Here is a 19,168-nt window from a genome sequence, read left to right as displayed (position 1 = left end):
TGGGCACACTTGACTTGGTTCCCCGGTTTCTTGAGGCAGTGTGGCACCCTGCCAGAGACGGGCCCCAATGAGAACCTCACAGAGCGCAGCCTGCAGGACGCCCAGCGCCTGTTCCTGATGAGCGAGGCCGTGCAGCCAGTGACACCCGAGCCCTGTGTCACCCAAGATAGCGTGCGCTTCTCACACCTCGTGGTGGACCTGGTGCAGGCCAAGGACACGCTCTATCACGTGCTCTACATCGGCACAGGTGAGCAGGCGGTCCCCAACCTGGGCTGCAAGTGGGAGTTGGTTGCAGGGCAGGGCTGTGAGGGTCCCCACCCTTCAAGGACACCTTCCTCTGGACCCCAGAGTCAGGCACCATCCTGAAGGCGCTGTCCACCGCGAGCCGCGGCCTCCATGGATGTTACCTTGAGGAGCTGCACGTCCTGCCTCCCGGGCGCCGGGAGCCTCTGCGCAGCCTGCGTATCCTGCACAGCGCCCGAGCGCTCTTCGTGGGGCTGAGCGATGGCGTCCTACGGGTCCCGCTGGAGAGGTGCGCCGCCTACCGCAGCCAGGGGTAAGCCAGCCCGGAAAAGGAGGGCGGTGGCCGCGAGGCCTGTCCCCGCTGGCCAATCACTCCTCAGAGGTGGCGCTAAGAGGGGCTTTGGAGTCAGGGCCATCTGTGGTCGCATATCTGCAATCTTCAGTGTGCACCTTTGAACAAGTTACTGAACCTCTCTCTACTTCAGTTTCCACCTTGTAAAATAACTTGTAGGGGTTTTGTGGGGGTTAATTGGAATAACTGCATAAAAGACGCATCACTGCCCGAGGGAAGCAGGTGCTTAGCAAATTATGGTGGATGTTGTTATCCTTGTTGGCAACCCCATAGTTAGAGCCTGTCAGCCATCTCTAAACCACTTGATTTATTCTCAGTCCCTGCAGTTCAGAGATAGATCTTTATCTTTGAAACCACAGCACTTATCACCAAATCGTGGGCACAGATGGGAGATAATACTTTAAGTCGGCCCATGTCTTCACCCCCCTTCCTTCCTTAGACTAGGAAGAGAGGGCTGTTGTGGTGGGCGGAAGTAAGGAACCACCCGGAGGAGTTGCACTTGGCTTTCCGCTGCTTCTGAGATTGGGTCTCCATACCATAGCTTCGAGTGGAGTCAAAGATTTGGCAACAGTGATTCCAGTGTCTAAGGGGAAAATTAGAGCTAAATGGAAATGCATTCCAGACTCCTACCAAGTGAAGCTGTCCTAGGTCACATCACCTCCTTTGTGAGAGCATCAAGACTTGGCATAGCCACAGCCACATGGACTTTCTGTGGCCTTTGCAACAGACAGTCCTCCTAGCTGTGCCATCTGTCCTTGAGATTTGGGAGACGAATGGTATCTATGCTGCCAAGGGTTGTTCTCTAGTCCTGGAGGAGTGTGCTGGGAGCTGAATGGAGGCCTGCAGGGCGGGAAGAGGCTGCACTGTCATGAGGAGGCAGTCAAGGAGGAGGAGGGCAGTGGGCAGACTCAAGCTCCCCAATCTCCTGACATGTGGCTCTATCAGAAAAACAGCACACATTTTCAAAGTCCTGCCATGTTCAGGGCTTTGCAGGGCTGCTGGTGTGAGAGGAGACAAGATGAATGGGCCTCCAGTACTTGCTTCACTCAAAGCCCTGGATATCTGGTTAGGGAGAGGAACCCCAGCCTCTATCCATCACGTGGACAGAGACAGAAGGATGTAGTTGGAAGGGCTCATGGTGGAATTAGGCACACCTGGGGATCCATCACAGCTCCATCAACTACTGGTTGTATGACCTTGAGTAGGTCACTTAACCTTTTTGAGCCTTGACTCTCTATTCAGGAAAATGGCAGGAAATTTGATGGAGTGAATGATGCTTAATTTACGCAGAGTTGTTATAAAGATTGGGACTGGTATTTTCAAAGTGCCTAGTCTAGCAAATCATAAGTGCTGACTAGTATCTCCATTCCTTTTTTGATCTCCCCAATCACATTTGGGAATCCCCAAGTCCCAACCTCCTGGACTCTCTGGAGTCTCAGAATCTGAGACATTGAATATGGAGAGCACTGCTTGGTGATGAGTGACAAGCCACCTGCTTGGCAACATTCCCCCATCTCTTGTGTCTTTTTTTTTTTTTTTTTTAAGTTGTTGATGTATCTTTATTTTATTTATTTATTTATTTATTTATATGTGGTGCTGAAAATCGAACCCAGTACCTCACACGTGCTAGGCAAGCGCTCTACCACTGAGCCACAACCCCAGCCCCCTCTCTTGTGTTCTTAATGCTTGTGTTGGTGTAAACGTTTCACATGTGCCTTGTTCTCCAAAAGGTTGTAAATCCTAAAACACAAACCCAGTGTCCCAGTATTTCTTCTATTCCACCAGGGATCCTCTCCCAGTTGAAGGCATAAGGTGGCCTTCTGTACAGGACTGATCCTTCTGGTGGTTGATTATTTGGCCTGAAAGGAGGTTGGTGCAGGAGAGATGTGGGAAATGGGAATGAAAAGTGAATTGAGGCTAGCTGAGAATGTCACAGGAGAATTTGGACTTGAATCCTGTGGCTGTGGGCACTGAAGTGGTCAGGGAACAGTGTGTGGAGTCTCAGGCTGCATGGAAAGGCATTTTACAAGCAGGGGTCAGACAGGAGTGAGCAGCCCTGTCATGGGGCAGATGGATGTCCCAGGTGAATGAATGTGGCTCTAACCCAGATGTGAAGTCCTCGGGTCTGCAGTAGGAAGAGAGGAAGGAAAGGTGCCGGACCATTTCCCCACTCACACCCTTCTTCGAGGAGATGGGGAGGTTGTGTATGGGGCCCAATGCACGCCTACCCTGGAGAACATGGCAAGAGATCAATTTGGAGCTGGACATTTCTGTTCTATCTGGTTTCCTGAGTTTGGGACAGGAGCCCTTGAAGTTTTTAGTGAAAACCATGTCATAAATCTCTAAGTGGATCCAGAAACTATAAAAGGCAGAGTCACATTACAGCAAGGTTAGTGAAATGACCCAAGCAAGCACATGCAGCTACCAAGCTGTGCACTCCAGGTATCTGGGAGCAAACTGCCAATCACAGTTCATCAGAATTTGCGCTGTCATGGGGTGTGTATCACAGGGTTTTACTATGTCCTGGGATCGATATTTCATGCTTGTTTCCTCATTCCTTCCAAAGCTTGCAGGAGGATGAGAGTGGGTAAGCAGAGGTGCTGGTGGGCCCCCTCCTCTGCCCAGGATCCAGGGGTTTATCTCCAACCGACTCCTTTCACTGGGGCAAATCTCAGCCCCATAGGGCACAGCCAAGACAATGGACTTGCCAGCGAGAATCAGCGCTCACATGAGGGCCAAGGGAATGAATCGCTAATGGGAGTCTACAAAGTAGATGTTTAAGCACAGATGACTTCTTCCTCCTTCTGGCAGGCCTTTCTCCCTGCCCTTGGGGAGGGGGCCTTCTACCCATCTCACTTGCAGGTCCCCTCAGCCTGTTCTGTGAGTGCAGCAGAGGCCAACACTCAGAGGGCACCTTCTCCTGATCAGGCCCCTGTGCCTCCACAGTCTTAAGTAATGACTTGCTCACAAGCCTCAGACACCATTTCTACCTTGGACAGCTCCCAGTGTGAGCCTATTGCTAGAGGAGCTGGAATCTGCCTGCTTAAAACGTCCACCATCCATCTCTGTCCTGACTGGGAGCACTTGCAATGAACCTGTTCCCTTTTGTAATGGCGACTTGAGATGGTGCAGTAAAGAAGGTGTGGTGATACATTATTGGCCTGATGGCTCCTTTTATGAAAAGAAATCTAAATCACCTTCCCTTTCTACAGTCAGAGACACACTTTAACTCTCTTCTGCTTGGAACTTTCGTTTTTTTAAGTGTCCTCTGTTTTGTCAGCTTTGAAGGGGCCTTTGGCCAAAAACAGTGAATGTGGATCCACCTGAACCAGGAAGGGAACCATTCTGTTTAGTTACCACAGGAAAAGACCTCAGGCACTGGTCCCTTGGGGAGTCTCCAAGGCCCACAGGCTACCAGGAGCAGGGGCAGGGGCAGAGCAGGCTGCTGTCATGGAGAATCTGGTCTTCCCTTTCTTCTCTGGGACTTGCAGGAAAAGGAGAGGCTAAGAGGGTGAGAGGGTTGGGTGGCAGGGGCTGGGACAGTGTCTACTTTTCCTTTCCCTCCTTTCCTAGTGTCAGGAATTGGAAAAACAAGGCACTTCATTTCTTGGCTTTGAGCCCTGGCAAAAGTGGCCCTGGACCAGCAGTTCTCACCATGGCTATTCACTGGAATCACCTGGGGAGTTTTTAAAAGAGTCTAATGCCTGGGCTTCTTCCAGTCCAAAAGGCCCAGATACAGGCGGGCTTGTTTTGTTTGCTTAAGCGTTTTAAAATATGCCCAGGAGATTCCGATTTGCAGTCAAGGCTGGGAACTACTGCTCCAAAAGTGGTGAGACCCTAGAGGAAGAAGTAGCAGGAGGCACATGGGGTTCCTACAGAATCATTTGCTTTTGTCTTCTATAAGCATATTCAATTTTTTTGCCCTCAGTCATTTTCTCTGCTGGCAGATATTTGTTTTTGATGAAGAGAATCTTATTTGTTATTATTACTCATCACAAGTCATGGCTAATTCTTTTTTGCCCAGTTAATTTATGTTGGTTACAAAGTGTCACACCAGCTGCCTCTCAAGCTTGTCACCTCTTGTGAAGGCTAAGAGAAATAAACTCCTGGCAAGAGTTTTACTGAGTGCTTATTGGTTGATTTTGTTAGCACTGTTTTTGGTACAAATGTCAGCCAATAAGCAGTCTCAAAGCCACAGGTTTGAGCTTGCTGGGGGCTCTCTGGGGAGTTGGAAGGAGCTTCTTTCTGGCCCCAGAATCTTATACTCTCTTACATGCTAATGGACAGCAAATCCTGACTCCATAATCCTCATAGTCTCTTTTTTCTCCTCCTTGAAGTCCTACTAGCAGGAATTTAAAATTCTTGTTAAAACATGCAAAGGATATAGTGCCTTGAATAAATCAGAAGAAGAAAAGGAAGAAAGGAACCCTAGGATATGAGAAGTGGAAGCATCGGGTGTAGGAACCGTTATCTTTCCTGCTAGAGACTTTCCCTGAGGTCAAGGAAGCAGGAGCTGGGATATGACACTTCCTGGCAGCTGAGCTCATTCTTATGCGCTTATGCACTAAATGCCTGGACTACAGGTGTTTTGAAGGATGGGGCCACATTCACTGGATGTGTGAAATCAGATGTAACCTGCAGCAGGGAGGCAGGAGTGTGAAGGGAGGAGCATGGTTGGGAAGATGGTCCCAGCTCCACCATCAATGATATGTGTGGTCACCTCTTTCCCCGTCTCCTTTGCACAAAAAAAGTTGTGTATGGATCCCAGTGATGCTCAGTTGGGTTTACTTTAGAATTGGCCAGGGAGCTTTTAAAAACCACCCCATCACAGAGGTTCCTATTTGGGGTGGGCTTGAGTACAAGTATTTTCAAAAGCACGTTGGGTGGTTCTCATGTGAGCCAGAGTCGAGAACACTTTAAGGTCTTCTCTGTCTTAATCAGAACATCTCACAGGGAGGCACAACCTTTCTGGAGTTCTGTTACCCTTGTCTGTTCCTGCAGCCCTATCTGGGGAATATAAGGCACCCATTCTCAGGGAAAGTAGTGCAGTCTCTTGGTTAAGTGTGCAGACTCTGGAGGGTTTGAGTTCTTGGTCAGTTCTCTGGGTTTCCTCTACACAACATGAGAATAGTAATTTACCTGCCTACTGTGTTGCTGCATTAAATTAATCCATGCTTATAAAGTGCTTATAATGATGCCTGACACATGGTTGGTGCACAGAGAATTTACTTAATATCATGGAAGGAACTGCAGGAAAGAGGTGCTCAGAGGAGATTGCCCAGGCATGTTCTTGAGATGCAGCTGAGGCTGGGAAGCCAATGGACCTAAGTGTCAGCACCTCCATCTGGCAGGGCATGCCTGGGGGCACGGGACCCGTACTGCGGCTGGGATGGGAAGCAGCAACGTTGCAGCACACTGGAGGACAGCTTCAACATGAGCCTCTGGATCCAGAACATCACAGCCTGTCCTGTGAGAACCCCTTTGTGCCCTGCTCCACCTCAGACCTCACCCCTCAATCCAGACTTTGAATTCCATCAGTATTCCCCAAGTGCCCTGGGATCTCAAACCTTCCTGCCCCTGCCTCCTGTGACAGGGGTTCTGCCCCCTCTGTGGGTCTGCAGGTACGGAATGTGACACGGGATGGGGGCTTTGGTCCATGGTCACCGTGGCAACCATGTGAGCATTTAGATGGAGACAACTCAGGCTCCTGCCTGTGTCGGGCCCGATCCTGTGACTCCCCACGACCCCGCTGTGGGGGCCTCAACTGCCTGGGTCCCGCCATTCACATCGCCAACTGCTCCAGGTATGACAGGATAGGGTTTGCATGTTTGCCTTGGACTTGGGTGGAGAGAAGGGGAGATAAGGGGCATCTGTTTGCATTAAGAGTCAGAAACTACTGCAGGGTGGTGCCAGGGACTAATAACAGATGACTAACAACAGATGACTAACTAATGTCTGAGGCAGGAAACATGAGCTCTGGGGAAGTCCACAATAGTGGGAGGGAAGTTGCTACCTTGCAGTGTCTCTTGATGCAAAGAGGAAGGCTGACCAGGCATGGGAGTCATCCCTAGACAGGTGAGCCTCAATAGATCTTGCTGTCCCAAACTTGAGGGACAGCATGAGATGGTGGCAATCCTAGACTACATGATCTAGAGGTGTGACCTTGGCCAGCCACCTAACCACTGTGAGTTTCTCTGAGGGTTACAATAACCACCTGAGAGTTGTTGAGAAGGTTAAAGAAGATAATGTATGTAAAGAGCTTGCAACTGCCTGGTATCTGGGGATTCCATAAAATGCTTATAATAACTAACCCATTATTTTGGGCACTCTTAAAATAACTGTTTCATATGTTCTAATTTAATATTCGGCAACCTCAAGGGGTAGGAATACCCCTACCTGAAAGATAAGGAGCCCAGTAAGTGCCAGAGCCCAAATTTGATCACTGGAGTTGATCAAAGGACAATAGTGAGTAAAGTCTGAGGTTGGAGCCAAGCATGTGAGTGGAGAACGGGGGCGACAGTTCGGTTCTGAGTGCAAGGACTGACCCACCAAGAAGGGTGAAAGGAAGATTGCTGATTGGAAAGGTGACAGTGACCTTCTCTACAGAGTGTGTCCTTTGGCCTATATAGGTAGGGGCCAGGTTATAAAAGTCTCTCAATACATGTTTGTGACATGAATGAACAAAAGCATTAATGGGTATTAGCCTGGTTAAGAGCTGATATTTTCTGTCGCCGTCTGGTCCCTCCTGATGAAGATACAAAATCCATTTGACCAGATGTGGCCCAGATCTAAGCAGCTAGGACTTAGAGGGGCATCTGTTTCTGTCCCATGCCTCTCCCAGGAATGGGGCATGGACCCCGTGGTCTTCTTGGGCGCAGTGCAGCACATCCTGTGGGATCGGCTTCCAGGTCCGCCAGCGAAGTTGCAGCAACCCTGCACCGCGCCACGGAGGTCGCATCTGCGTGGGCAAGGGCCGGGAGGAGAGGTGAGCTAGTGCGTGGTCCGGGAGATCTGAAGACTGAGGTCCCACGCTTTCTGGGCTTGCTACAAAGTGGCCTGGATTTTCTGGATGACCCAGGGGACTCTCTTCCTTGCCAATTTCCCAAGTGACATCTTGCCAGGGGTGCCAGTACTCCTCCTTAGGGTGATGACTCCTTCCCCTCTTCCCCAGGTTCTGTAATGAAAACACACCTTGCCCAGTACCCATCTTCTGGGCCTCCTGGGGCTCTTGGAGCAAGTGCAGCAGCAACTGCGGGGGAGGCGTGCAGTCGCGGCGTCGGGCCTGCGAGAATGGCAACTCCTGCCCGGGCTGCGGCGTGGTGAGGTCCGGGGCGAGGGGTGAGGGGCGTGGGCAGGCCGCGGGGTTCTGAACCCCGGGACAGGGCAGGCCTGGAGGCCCTGAAACCACTCCCATCCTGAAGGAGTTCAAGACCTGCAACCCCGAGGGCTGCCCGGAAGTGCGGCGCAACACCCCCTGGACGCCTTGGCTGCCGGTGAACGTGACTCAGGGCGGGGCGCGGCAGGAGCAGCGCTTCCGCTTCACGTGCCGCGCGCCCCTGCCAGACCCCCACGGCCTGCAGCTTGGCAGGAGGAGGACGGAGACCAGAACCTGCCCAGCGGACCGCTCCGGCGCCTGCGACACGGACGGTAGGCCCCGCGCCCTCCGCCCACCTCCCCGCCCGAGGAGCAGTGGGGGCGGGGTGGGGAGGCCGGGGGCGGGAGCCCGGGGGAGGCCGGGGCGGGAGGGCTCGGCGGCGCCCGCATCGCTGAGGCCCGCGGCCCTCCCCAGCGCTGGTGGAGGATCTCCTGCGCAGCGGGAGCACTTCCCCGCACTCGCTGAGCGGGGGCTGGGCCGCCTGGGGCCCGTGGTCGTCCTGCTCCCGGGACTGCGAGCTGGGCTTTCGCGTCCGCAAGAGAACGTGCACCAACCCCGAGCCCCGCAATGGGGGCCTGCCCTGCGTGGGCGACGCCGCCGAGTACCAAGACTGCAACCCGCAGGCTTGCCCAGGTAATCTTAAGCGAGGAGTCCTCGGCCTATCGAAATCCTGCCCAGGGAAACTCCATGGCCCTGGGGACTCAAGACTACCCAGGACCCGTGCCCGGGTCACCTCTTTTCCCTGTCAACCCTGTGCAAGAGCCACCAAAGAAATTTTTTGCTTTGTCCATGGACATAAAGGCTACTTCAGTGGAGTGGGGCCTTCCCGTACTCAGTCTGCCTCACTTTTTTCTCTCTCCTAATGGGTTAGCCAGATAAGATTCATTTGAGGTGGAGATGGTTTCTCTCCCTAAGGGTGTCCTGTTGAGTGGGGGTAGGGTGGGGTGGAGGCGGAGGTCAGTGTGGCCTAGGGCGCCTTCCTTACACGTGCCATCTGCTTGCAGTGCGTGGCGCCTGGTCCTGCTGGACCTCGTGGTCCCAATGCTCAGCCTCCTGTGGTGGAGGCCACTATCAGCGCACGCGTTCCTGCACCAGCCCCGCTCCCTCTCCAGGTGAGGACATCTGTCTCGGCCTGCACACGGAGGAGGCACTATGTGCCACACAGGCCTGCCCAGGTACTGGGTGCATCTGGCCGGGTTTGGGGAGCACCATAGAGCCTGTGATCCCCAGCTGGGGGTCCTGGGGCACTCAACTGCATCCCAAACAACCCACAGAAGGCTGGTCACCATGGTCTGAGTGGGGCGTATGCACTGAAGATGGAGCCCAAAGCCGCAGCCGGAGCTGTGAGGAGCTTGTTCCAGGGCCCAGTGCCTGTGCTGGAAACAGCAGCCAGACCCGCCCTTGTCCCTACAGTGAAATTCCTGGTAGGTCCTTGTGCCAGCACCTTCATACCAGCATTTCCTTCCCCAAGCTCCCAAATTCCCTGTCTGAAACTTGAGTCCTGGGCTGGGGTGTGTCCTGGAGCAGGATGGAACAGAGGGACTACTCACTTCCTGCCTGGTGCACACACTTGGAGCTCTGGCACTCCACATCTAGTGAATGGGCCAGCCCTTTGTAGAGAAGAGGTGTGTGGAGTGGCAAGGGGAGGGATGGCCCCAGGCCCAGTCCTACACTTTAGTTCTGACCTAGGGGTCCTCCCAGAGTCACACCCAGCCCAGGAGGGAGCCTGCCTGTGTCCACTTTGCCCTGACACTTTCTCCACTTGTCTTCCCACAGTAATCTTGCCTGCCTCCAGTGTGGAGGAGGCCGCCGGCTGTGGAGGTAAAAGGAGCCCCTCATGACACCATCCTTCTATTCCTCTACCCCGCTCCAAAGCCTGGGTTCTTCCCACCTCCCACTTCAGTTACCGTCAGGCCCACTACTTCCAGGCTGTGTGCAGGGAGGTCTGGGTAGTTCCGTCCACGCTCCTCAGCTGGGAGGCCATCATCGGTCTATACCTAAGAACCAGATCTTCTGGTTGCCATCCCTGACTTAAGCCATAGGTCATCCTGGGGAAGAGGCCCCCTTGATCCCTCTGGCTCTGGCCTCAAAATCCTTTCTTTCCTTTATATTCCAGAGCCTCTTATTGCTGTTTCCACTCTCAGGAGATAGTCAGGAATCCTTCCTTTTCACAAGTTGGTCCTTTTCTTACCACCTGCCTGTCCTTTTCCAGGGTTCAGTCTTATCCACCTGGTGGCCACCGGCGTCTCTTGCTTCCTGGGCTCTGGGCTCCTGACCTTGGCAGTGTACCTGTCTTGCCAGCACTGTCAGCGCCAGTCTCAGGAGTCCACACTCGTCCATCCTGCTACCCCCAATCACCTGCACTACAAGGGCGGGGGTACTCCCAAGAATGAGAAATACACTCCCATGGAGTTCAAGGTGGGGAGCCACCTCTTAGCAGCAGAGGCCAGGGTGAAGGGTACAGTGGTCTTGTCCCTGAGCTGGGCATAACTGGGGTAGGCATGGGAGGAGCATGGTGGGGTGAGGGAGCAGGCCTCAGCAGCTGGAATGCTTCTTCGCCGGCTGACTCCTGGACTCCTGGCCCTGGCCTGTTCCCTTCCCCACTTCTCCCCTCACCCCTTTCTCTCTGGTTTCTTCTTCCCACAGACCCTGAACAAAAATAACCTGATCCCTGATGACAGAGCCAACTTCTACCCACTCCAGCAGACCAACGTGTACACGACCACCTACTACCCCAGCCCGCTGAACAAGCCCAGCTTCCGGCCTGAGGCCTCACCGGGACAGCGGTGCTTCCCCAACAGCTGATCCTACCATCCTGGGACTTGGGCTCCTTGCCTTCTCGAGGCACAGAGCAGTGGAGATGGGACAGTGGAGCCACTTTGGTTTTCTCCCTCTGTACTAGGCCAAGAACTTGTTGCCTGGCCTGTGGGGATCCAATCTGGCTTCAGAGAGCTCTGGCTGGCGGTGACCATGGGGGAGAGGGCTGGCTTCAGGCTGGCACATGGCTGCAGATCCAGCTTAGCCCAGGTCTCTCATGGCCTCCTTGTGACCCACCATCATGCTGACCCTCCCCTGCCACGTTTGAGCTACAGACCTACTGGGCATGGGAGAAATCGAAGAGTGGAGATGGCAGTGGCAGGAGGGCAGGCTGCTGGGTCGGGGTTGGAAATGGCCTCCAGAGGCTTCCACAGCCAAGTCTGCCCTCTGTGGCTGGCAGGAGAACAGGCCTTGTCTACATTCAGATTGACTCTGAAAAGAACTTATCGAATGGCCCAGTAGCTCTGGATCTCTGCCCAGTGCTGGACCATTGTGGTGCTGCCCCAGTATGACATAGGGGACCAGTGCTGGCCCAGGTGGTCCACCTCTGCTTAGCAGTTTGTATTTCACCCAGGGATATCCCTCTGGTCAGAGGCAGGGAGAACTGGGAACTAGAGACTGGTCTTTGTGAGGAGCCCATTAATCTGGCCTGGTACAGGTCTCAGCCTTGCCCCAGAAGGCACAAAAGGTGGCCTGGGAGGAGGGAAGGCTCAATACCACAGAAGGCAGAGTCTGGCCTTCACGTCTCTATAGAGATCATCTTCCAGTTGCTGCTCAACAGTGTCATTAGCTGAGACCTGCTTGGGAGTCTGTGCTGGCCCCTCATCTATTCAGGAACACACACACACACACACACACACACACACAAGCGCATGTGCGCACAATCACCATCTGCTACAGCAACAAAAAGGATGTTGAGCTGTGGCATTATTAATTAAAGATGATATCCAGTCTCCAAATGTAACTCTGTCTTTGCGCATATGTGTGTGGGCCCCGCTTGGCATGGTCCTGGCCATCAGAACAATGCTCCAGGGTAACAGATGGCTTCTCAAGGTGGAGGAAATGACCCAAGTAGAGTGTGACTTTAATAGGGGATATCTTTCCATATGTGGGTTTATGTACACATGCACACATATTGCCCTAATCCCTTTTTGAAAAAGAGGTTGGGATTAAGCAAATTCACAAGTCGGTACACAAGGCACACCAAAGGCAAGCAATAGGAGAGATGTATGCTTGTTACCTCAGCGACTCTTCCTGGCAACATCTCCAGAGTGGATATGGGGGAATCCCACAGGAAAGTATTGATGAAGATTATTTTGAGATAGCTTCAGTGCTGAACTTAATAAAACCAAATTCAGAAATGAGTAAATCCTGTGAAGTGGGGGAAGCCTACAGTAGTTTCTGTTGGATTAAATAAAAATAACCTCAAAGCTTCAGCCCACCAAATCAATGCTGCCATTTTGGATGAGATTGATGGACATGTTAAATTTAGAGAGCAATTTCCTGACTTAATTGGCTGGATCAATTCTCCTAAGATTCCCAGAAGAATCTAATTGTAGATGGACTGTAAAGCTTATGATCTGAGTGGTGGAGGGAGTGGAGGCAGAAGCATTTGAAGCTTTGAAGTTGCCTGGAATGGAAGAGGAGGAACAGAGCCTTCCTAGGTGACTTTGTACTTCCCTGAGACAAAAATGGCAGCAAAGGGAAGCCCAATCAGAAAGCTCAGGAAATGTGAATATCTGCTGCTTTGGGATTGCTTATTTCCTGTTAGCCTCAAGAGTTCAGAGCTGGTAGGCGGCTGTGGGGGCATTTTAGATCCCAGGATCTCAAGATTCTTTTGGGCCTCGTGCAGCCAGTGAAGTTCAAGAGTTACAGGGCCCAGGTGTCTGCTTCTGAAGGCATTTATGTTATGTTCAAGTAGGCGGCCTGGGAGGTTTGTAGGAAGTGGTCATGAGCAGTCCTAGGGAATGACCACCACCTATTGTTCGAATGGTATCACTGGGAATGTAAACTTCTGGGTACTCTGGAAATACACACATGTGCACACACACACACACACACACACACACACACACTGAATTCTCTGAAAACCCTGAGTTTGGAAGGCATGACCATTTAGAATGTGTGGGAGGCTCCACACTGCATACAGATGAGCTGGCATGGTTGCCAAAGAATTCAATAACCAGCTCTGTCCCAGAATTGAGGGCCCTCAGAGTGCTTCTGGAAAAGGAGGGTGTGGTAGTCTCTGGCAGGTGTTGGGGAGTTAAGTGTGAAAGGCAAGTGGGCTTCCTCTGCCAGAGGAAGATGCAGGATCCAGAGCTCCAGGCTGCCTTGGACAGTTTTGTGTTTAGATAACTCGTGTGTGTGTGTGTGTGTGTGTGTGTGTGTGTGTGTGCATTTTATTATTAAAGCCATACATATTCATTGCAGAAAATTCGGAGAATGGAGGTTATAGAAAACCAAAAATCTTACCACGATTATACGAAAAACCAAGGTAGAGACTTAGGAATTTTAAATGATGTTGTGAAGACATTTCTTTCCCCCCTTTTTTTTCCACAAAGTCATTCCAAAAGCAGAATAAAACAAAAGCTCTGTTACTATTTTCAATAAAACTAAGATGTAATTATAATCCTTAGTACAGTTGTCCAGTATTCTCAGGGACTTGGCTCCAGGACTCCTGCCCCGCCTCACACACAGATACCAAAATATGTGGATGCTCCAGTCCCTTATCTAAAATGGAGTGGTATTTGCAAATAAGTCATGCTCATCCTCCATATACGTTAAATCGCCTCTAGATTACTTATAATGTCTAATGCAATGTAAATCTATGTAAATAGATGTTAGGCTGTGTTGTTAAGGGAATAATGACAAGAAAAAATGTCTACATGTTCATACCAGCTGTAATTTTTTTTTTTTTCAAATACTTTCCATCCATCCACGGTTAGTTGGTTCTGTAAATGTGGAACTTGTGAATAGGGAGGGCCAACTAACTGTACATAAAGACAGAAAGCAGATGGAGTGACAGCAGTCATTTGTTAGAGTAAATGTGGGTCCCTAAGTACTCAAGGGATTTCAGAAAGATAAGAAGTTGAAGGGAGTATAAGGAAGGTGGAGATGTGTGCGTAAGCTTCAGTTAGACCTTCAGGTTTTTGTCCTTGTTTCGTGATTTATCTAAACATTTGTTTTTGTGAGTAAAATAAAGCACAGAAAAACCATATGAAAGTTTAGTTAGTGGACATGGGGCCAACACCTTTGTAACAACCCTCGGGTCAAGAAACAACTTTGACAAACACCCCAGCATCCTTTGCTTCATCCCTTCCCTCTCTCCTCCTCTATTCAACAATGAGATAGATAACCATCAGCACCAGGAAAAACAAAACGAGCATGAGGAAAGGAAATGTAATGGTCCTTAACCACTTGATTAGCGCGTGAGCCTCTCTGTATAATGATAGCAATTGAAACTCTCCATTCAGTCTTAATCATAACTTTGTAAGATGAATTTTATAATTTTTTTTTATCATGGGAGAGACAACATCAGAGGAATAAGTCTCTGAGATCTTGTTACTAACTAAATGTTGGAGTGAATAGTAGGAGAGAAAGGAATAAAAACCTCTTTAAAATAATTTCACCCTGATTATAACCATGGTACATGTTAAATAAAGAAATTTTGAAGACGGAAATACATATATGCTCCCGGCCACGACGGGATGCACCGAGACGCGCGCATGCACCATGCATCTCTCTTTGTAAGTACAAAGAAGAGGGAGAGGGAGGGGAACCGGGAGGAGGAGAACTAATCTTGGAAAACAAAAGCATAAACATAATAAAAAGAAAATATTAACATCCTAAAATCTAACTGAGAAACAATCATCATTATTCTAATCCATTCTTTTCCAGGCCTTTTTTACTGTCGTATATGCATTTGGAAGTATTTTATAAAATTAATAAATACCATGTGTATGGTTTTATTTTGATTTTAACATATTACTTTATATACTTACATTGTTAAAAATTGTTCTACAAACCTCAGGAACCCTTTCTGTTGCTGCCCTAGGAGTAGGTAGGTAGGGAGAGAGGGCCTTCCTACTACTTCCATGAGAGAAAGTTTGATCTTTATGTTTCATTTATTTACATCACTGATTTACTTTTAAAATGTTGGCATAATGGTTGAAAAACCCTAAGCATTCTCTTCTATAAAGTCTATTACATAAGAGTATTCATTCTGTTACTTAAATTTATTCTCTATTATATAAATGTAGCATCCTGCTATATAAATGTCATAAATTATTTAAACCACTCTCATTTGTTTCAAAAATTCCTTTGCCAAAGCATATTCTTATGGATCTTGTTGTGATTTGGATGTGAGGTGTCCCCCAAACGCTCATGCAAGAAGGTTCAGAGGAGAAATGATTGACTTAATCTCCTGATAGGGATTAACTGAGTGGTAACTGAAGGTGGGTAGGGTGTGGCTGGAAGAGGTGGGCATTGGGGGCATGGCTTTGGGTATATATTTTGTACCTGGAGAGTAGAGTCTCTCTTTGCTTCCTGATCACCATGTGAGCCTGCCACACTCTTTTGCCATGATGTTCTGCCTCACCTGGAACCCTGAGTGGAGCCAGCCTTTTATGAACTAAGACCTCTGAAACTGTGAGCCCCCAGAAACACTTTTCCTCTTCCGCTGATTAAAACAGACCTTATACATATATCTTGTCCTTAGGATACATTCCCAAAAGTGAAGGCTGCTAGGTTATAAGTTCTCATTGGTGTTAGCTCTTAGGGTTAGTAATAATAAAATGAGAATTTAGTACTGGTGGGAGTGTACTTGGTACTAATCCTCTGAAGGGAATTTTGGCCATAGACATAACAGCTACCCAGGGGTGGGTCATCTTGAAAAATGGGGCACAATGAATTCATCATCTTCACACAGGGACCTGGGAAAACGTCTTCCTTGGAGAAGTGAATGCATAACCTGCCCCAAGTCTCAGAAAATCTTGGGGCTCTGAACCCAGATGAGTGGCCCATCAGTTGATATAACTGGGTGTAATTTCTCTGCCGGAAGCTCCCCTTTGGAACACTACAATTCAAGTTAAAAAAACCAAAACGAAACAGTACAAAAGTATATCATATATACAAATACAATAAAAAGCAAGTCTCTTATTCTTTTCTTTTAAAATTATTTTTAACTTACACATAAAAATTATACACATTTATTTATTTTTAAATAATTTTTAGTTGTCAATGGACATTTATTTATTTATTTATTTATTTATTTATTTATTTATTTATTTATAAGTGGTGCTAAGGATCGAACCTAAGGCCTCACACATGCCAGGCAAGTGCTCTACCACTGAGCCACAACTCCAGCCCCAGTTATCATTTCTTCATGGTAAAAACATTTGAAATCCTTTCTTCTAACTTCAAATATGTGTGTATATATATATATAGAGAGAGAGAGAGGGAGAGAGAGAGAGAGAGTATATATAAGTATATATATAATGTATATATATATTATAAATATATGTAGCATTATCATTATATTTGTTTCCCAGTTTTGATTCCTAGATTCCAAATGGGGTTATAATCCTATAAATCCACTATAAGTTGAAAACATCATGTCAGAAATGTGCTTAATATGCCTAACCTAATAAACATCATAGCTCAGCCTCACCCACCTTAAAGGCACTTAAAACACATAGAATTGGGCAAAATCATCGAACACAAGGCCTACTGTATAATAAGGCATTGAATATCTCATGTGCTGACTGGGAGCCCATCTCACTGTCACTGCTATATACTGCAAGAGAGTATCAAACTGCCTATCACCTGCCGGGGAAAAATAACAAAATTTGAAATTTGAAGTATGGTTTCTACTGAGTTTGTATTGATTTCACACCATTGCAAAGTCAAAAAATCCTGAGTGGAACCATTATTAAGCTGAAGACTGTCTGCATGTACATATGCAGGTATAGAGAATGTACCAAAGTTTGACTATGAACTTGATCTTCAGCCTCAAATCTAGGAATTGACCTTCAGCCTTAGCTTTTGGAAGTCAAAATAGCTGAAGGCATACTTCAACATCACACGAGTCTGTGCCTGATCCACAGTCATGGTTACACAAGGTTATAACTGTGTGTACTTAGAATATCAACATTAGTAATGTGCACAATCCATGTTATTTAGATTTATTAAAAGATGATCTTCACTATAAATGTCCAGATAAATTAAGGGAAAAAGTCTCTTATGCTTCATATATTAAAGTTCTATCAGCCAGTGAAACTATGTATATATATTTAGTGTTGTAAGATTGAAGTGACACAATAGTTAATGATGGTTGTGAAAACTGCTGTTTTTATGTTTGTGTCCTTTTTTTCATCATTGTGACCAAACTATCTGACAAGAAAAACTTAGAAGAGGAAAAGTTTATTTTGGCTCAGTTTCAGAAGTTCAGTTGATGGTGGGCGGACTCCATTGCTCTGGGTTCAAGGTGAGGCCGAATGTCATGAGGGAAGGGTGTGGCCCAGGAGCACTGCCCCTTTCGTCATCACAGGAAGTGGGGAGGAGTGGTCAGGGAGGATGAACCCTTCCAGGGCAGCCCCCAGGACCCTCCTAGGATCTCTAGTCACATCTCACCTGCTTACAGTTACTACGCAGTCAGTCCATTCAAACCAGGATGAATTGATGATAATCCATCATAATCCTGTCATAATCTCATCATTTCACTTCTGAATGTTCCTCCAACACAGGAGCTTTTGGGGGAATTTCCAAAACTGTAACCGTGTTCAAAAACAATTAAGCATTTTCAAATAGCAAATAAATTGGGAAAAAGACTGAGAGTTAAAAAGAATATTGAGAGAGAATGTTAGCTAGATAAATTTAGGAAGAACATTATAATCTTCGTGAGCCAATATGTGTTAAACAATTTTCAATAATCTGAGGCAGAATAATAGAGATTTGATTAAATCATAATTCTAAAATTTGTCAGTTGGTTCGATTTCTCTTTTGCATTCATTATATCAAATAGAATAATCTTTAAGAATTATGTTTAATTTTTGGAATTTAATCCCATTTAGGTTATGAATCTTTCAAGAATAAAATGTATTTGGGAATTCACATCTAATGAAAATGAATTTTGTAAAAGAAGAACATCGGCTTTTCTACTTAAACATTTCATAAGCAGAAAAATTGCCAAATCATGTACAATATCCATAATTAAATCACCTTTGATTCACACATAATAAGGAATCTACACAGAATGAAGAAAAGAAAAAGTGCAGAAAAATGTAACATCAAGAAATCTCTGGTTTCTCTACTGTTCTTAGCAGAAAGTGGGCATCTGTTTTTTAACCACAAAGCTGCAGTCAAGTGACTAAGAGCCAACGTACAGGGGACCACAATGAGCAGTTACTGTGGCTGCACAGAGATGTCAAACTGTTGACCTTTACCAATCTTAGTAAAATTGCAAGAATGATCACATACTTTGGGATGAAATTTAGATTCTTTCTTGCACCTCAGTAGTTTCATTCTGAGATAGTGCTGTTACACCTCAACTTTAACCTGACATTGATTTTCACATTTGTCCTGAGCAGCACACTGCCACCTGCATGACTCTTCTGCTCCAGCTCTTTTTGCTTCACACTAAACCCTCGACAGCGCCCCCCATCTGCCTTTTCCCCAACGATCACCCCATTGATTATTTAAATTCCTAATGGTAGACTTTTAGGATGTTTTAAATCTTATGTTACAATGTTACATGTTGCAAAGATGATCCTTATATGTATGCAGCTATAATGACAGAATCAATTCTGGAAAGTAAAGTTGCTTAAGTATGCATATTTTAAATATCAATAGATTTGTCCAACTTATTGTAATATCACATTACACCTTGGAGTTTTGTATCTTTCCCTTTTTTTGGAGGTGATTCTCCAGTTGGAGTGGCAGGGCTCATTCTAGGGGAGCAAGGCTATCAGCAAGGATAACTTAGTCCCTCCCTCTCCAGGTGCTCTCTTTTCATCCAGTGGCCAGGTGCCTGGTCAGATGACCCTTGGGACTCCTACCTCACTTCTTCTTTTTCTTTTCTTTTTTTTTTTTTAAGGTTTGATTTTTTTTTATACCTTATTTTATTTTTATGTGGTTCTGAGGATCGAACCCCGGGTCTCACGCATGCTAGGCAAGCGCACTACCACTGAGCCAGAACCCCAGCCCTAATTTTCCTTTTCTTTATCTTTTCTTTTCTTTCCCTTTTCCTTCCTTCCTTCCTTCCTCCCTTCCTCCCTCCTTTCCTCCTTCTCTTCTTCCTCCTTGTGAATTATTCTGCTGTAAACACTGATGTGGCTGCGTCATTATAGTATGCTGATTTAAAATCTTTTAGATATATACCAAGG

The 19,168-nt window shown here is 47.6% G+C and overlaps 1 protein-coding gene across 7 annotated transcripts in view; it reads left to right on the top strand.

Annotated features, from left to right (window-relative positions):
* SEMA5B (semaphorin 5B) overlaps positions 1–11,038 on the top strand; it is a 115,606-nt gene extending 104,568 nt beyond the window's left edge. For 3 of the 7 annotated variants that reach the window (XM_079155289.1, XM_079155286.1, XM_079155284.1), the window contains exons 10-22: positions 40–247; positions 349–556; positions 5,947–6,064; positions 6,217–6,398; positions 7,437–7,580; positions 7,767–7,914; positions 8,017–8,242; positions 8,385–8,603; positions 8,975–9,145; positions 9,245–9,394; positions 9,747–9,791; positions 10,183–10,421; positions 10,617–11,038. In XM_079155289.1, the coding sequence (XP_079011415.1) occupies positions 40–247; positions 349–556; positions 5,947–6,064; positions 6,217–6,398; positions 7,437–7,580; positions 7,767–7,914; positions 8,017–8,242; positions 8,385–8,603; positions 8,975–9,145; positions 9,245–9,394; positions 9,747–9,791; positions 10,183–10,421; positions 10,617–10,775 (2,217 nt within the window). In that variant the 3' untranslated portion in view covers positions 10,776–11,038. The remainder of the gene's footprint in view (positions 1–39; positions 248–348; positions 557–5,946; positions 6,065–6,216; positions 6,399–7,436; positions 7,581–7,766; positions 7,915–8,016; positions 8,243–8,384; positions 8,604–8,974; positions 9,146–9,244; positions 9,395–9,746; positions 9,792–10,182; positions 10,422–10,616) is intronic. The other 4 variants (XM_079155290.1, XM_079155288.1, XM_079155287.1 and 1 more) reach the window with 4 other exon arrangements.
* The last annotated feature ends 8,130 nt before the right edge of the window (positions 11,039–19,168 follow it).

The sequence above is a fragment of the Sciurus vulgaris genome (assembly GCF_902686455.1).
Source record: "Sciurus vulgaris genome assembly, chromosome: 10".
NCBI lineage: Eukaryota > Metazoa > Chordata > Mammalia > Rodentia > Sciuridae > Sciurus > Sciurus vulgaris.
Note: the sequence above shows the minus strand (reverse complement) of the source record. Positions and strands in the feature narration are given on the sequence as shown.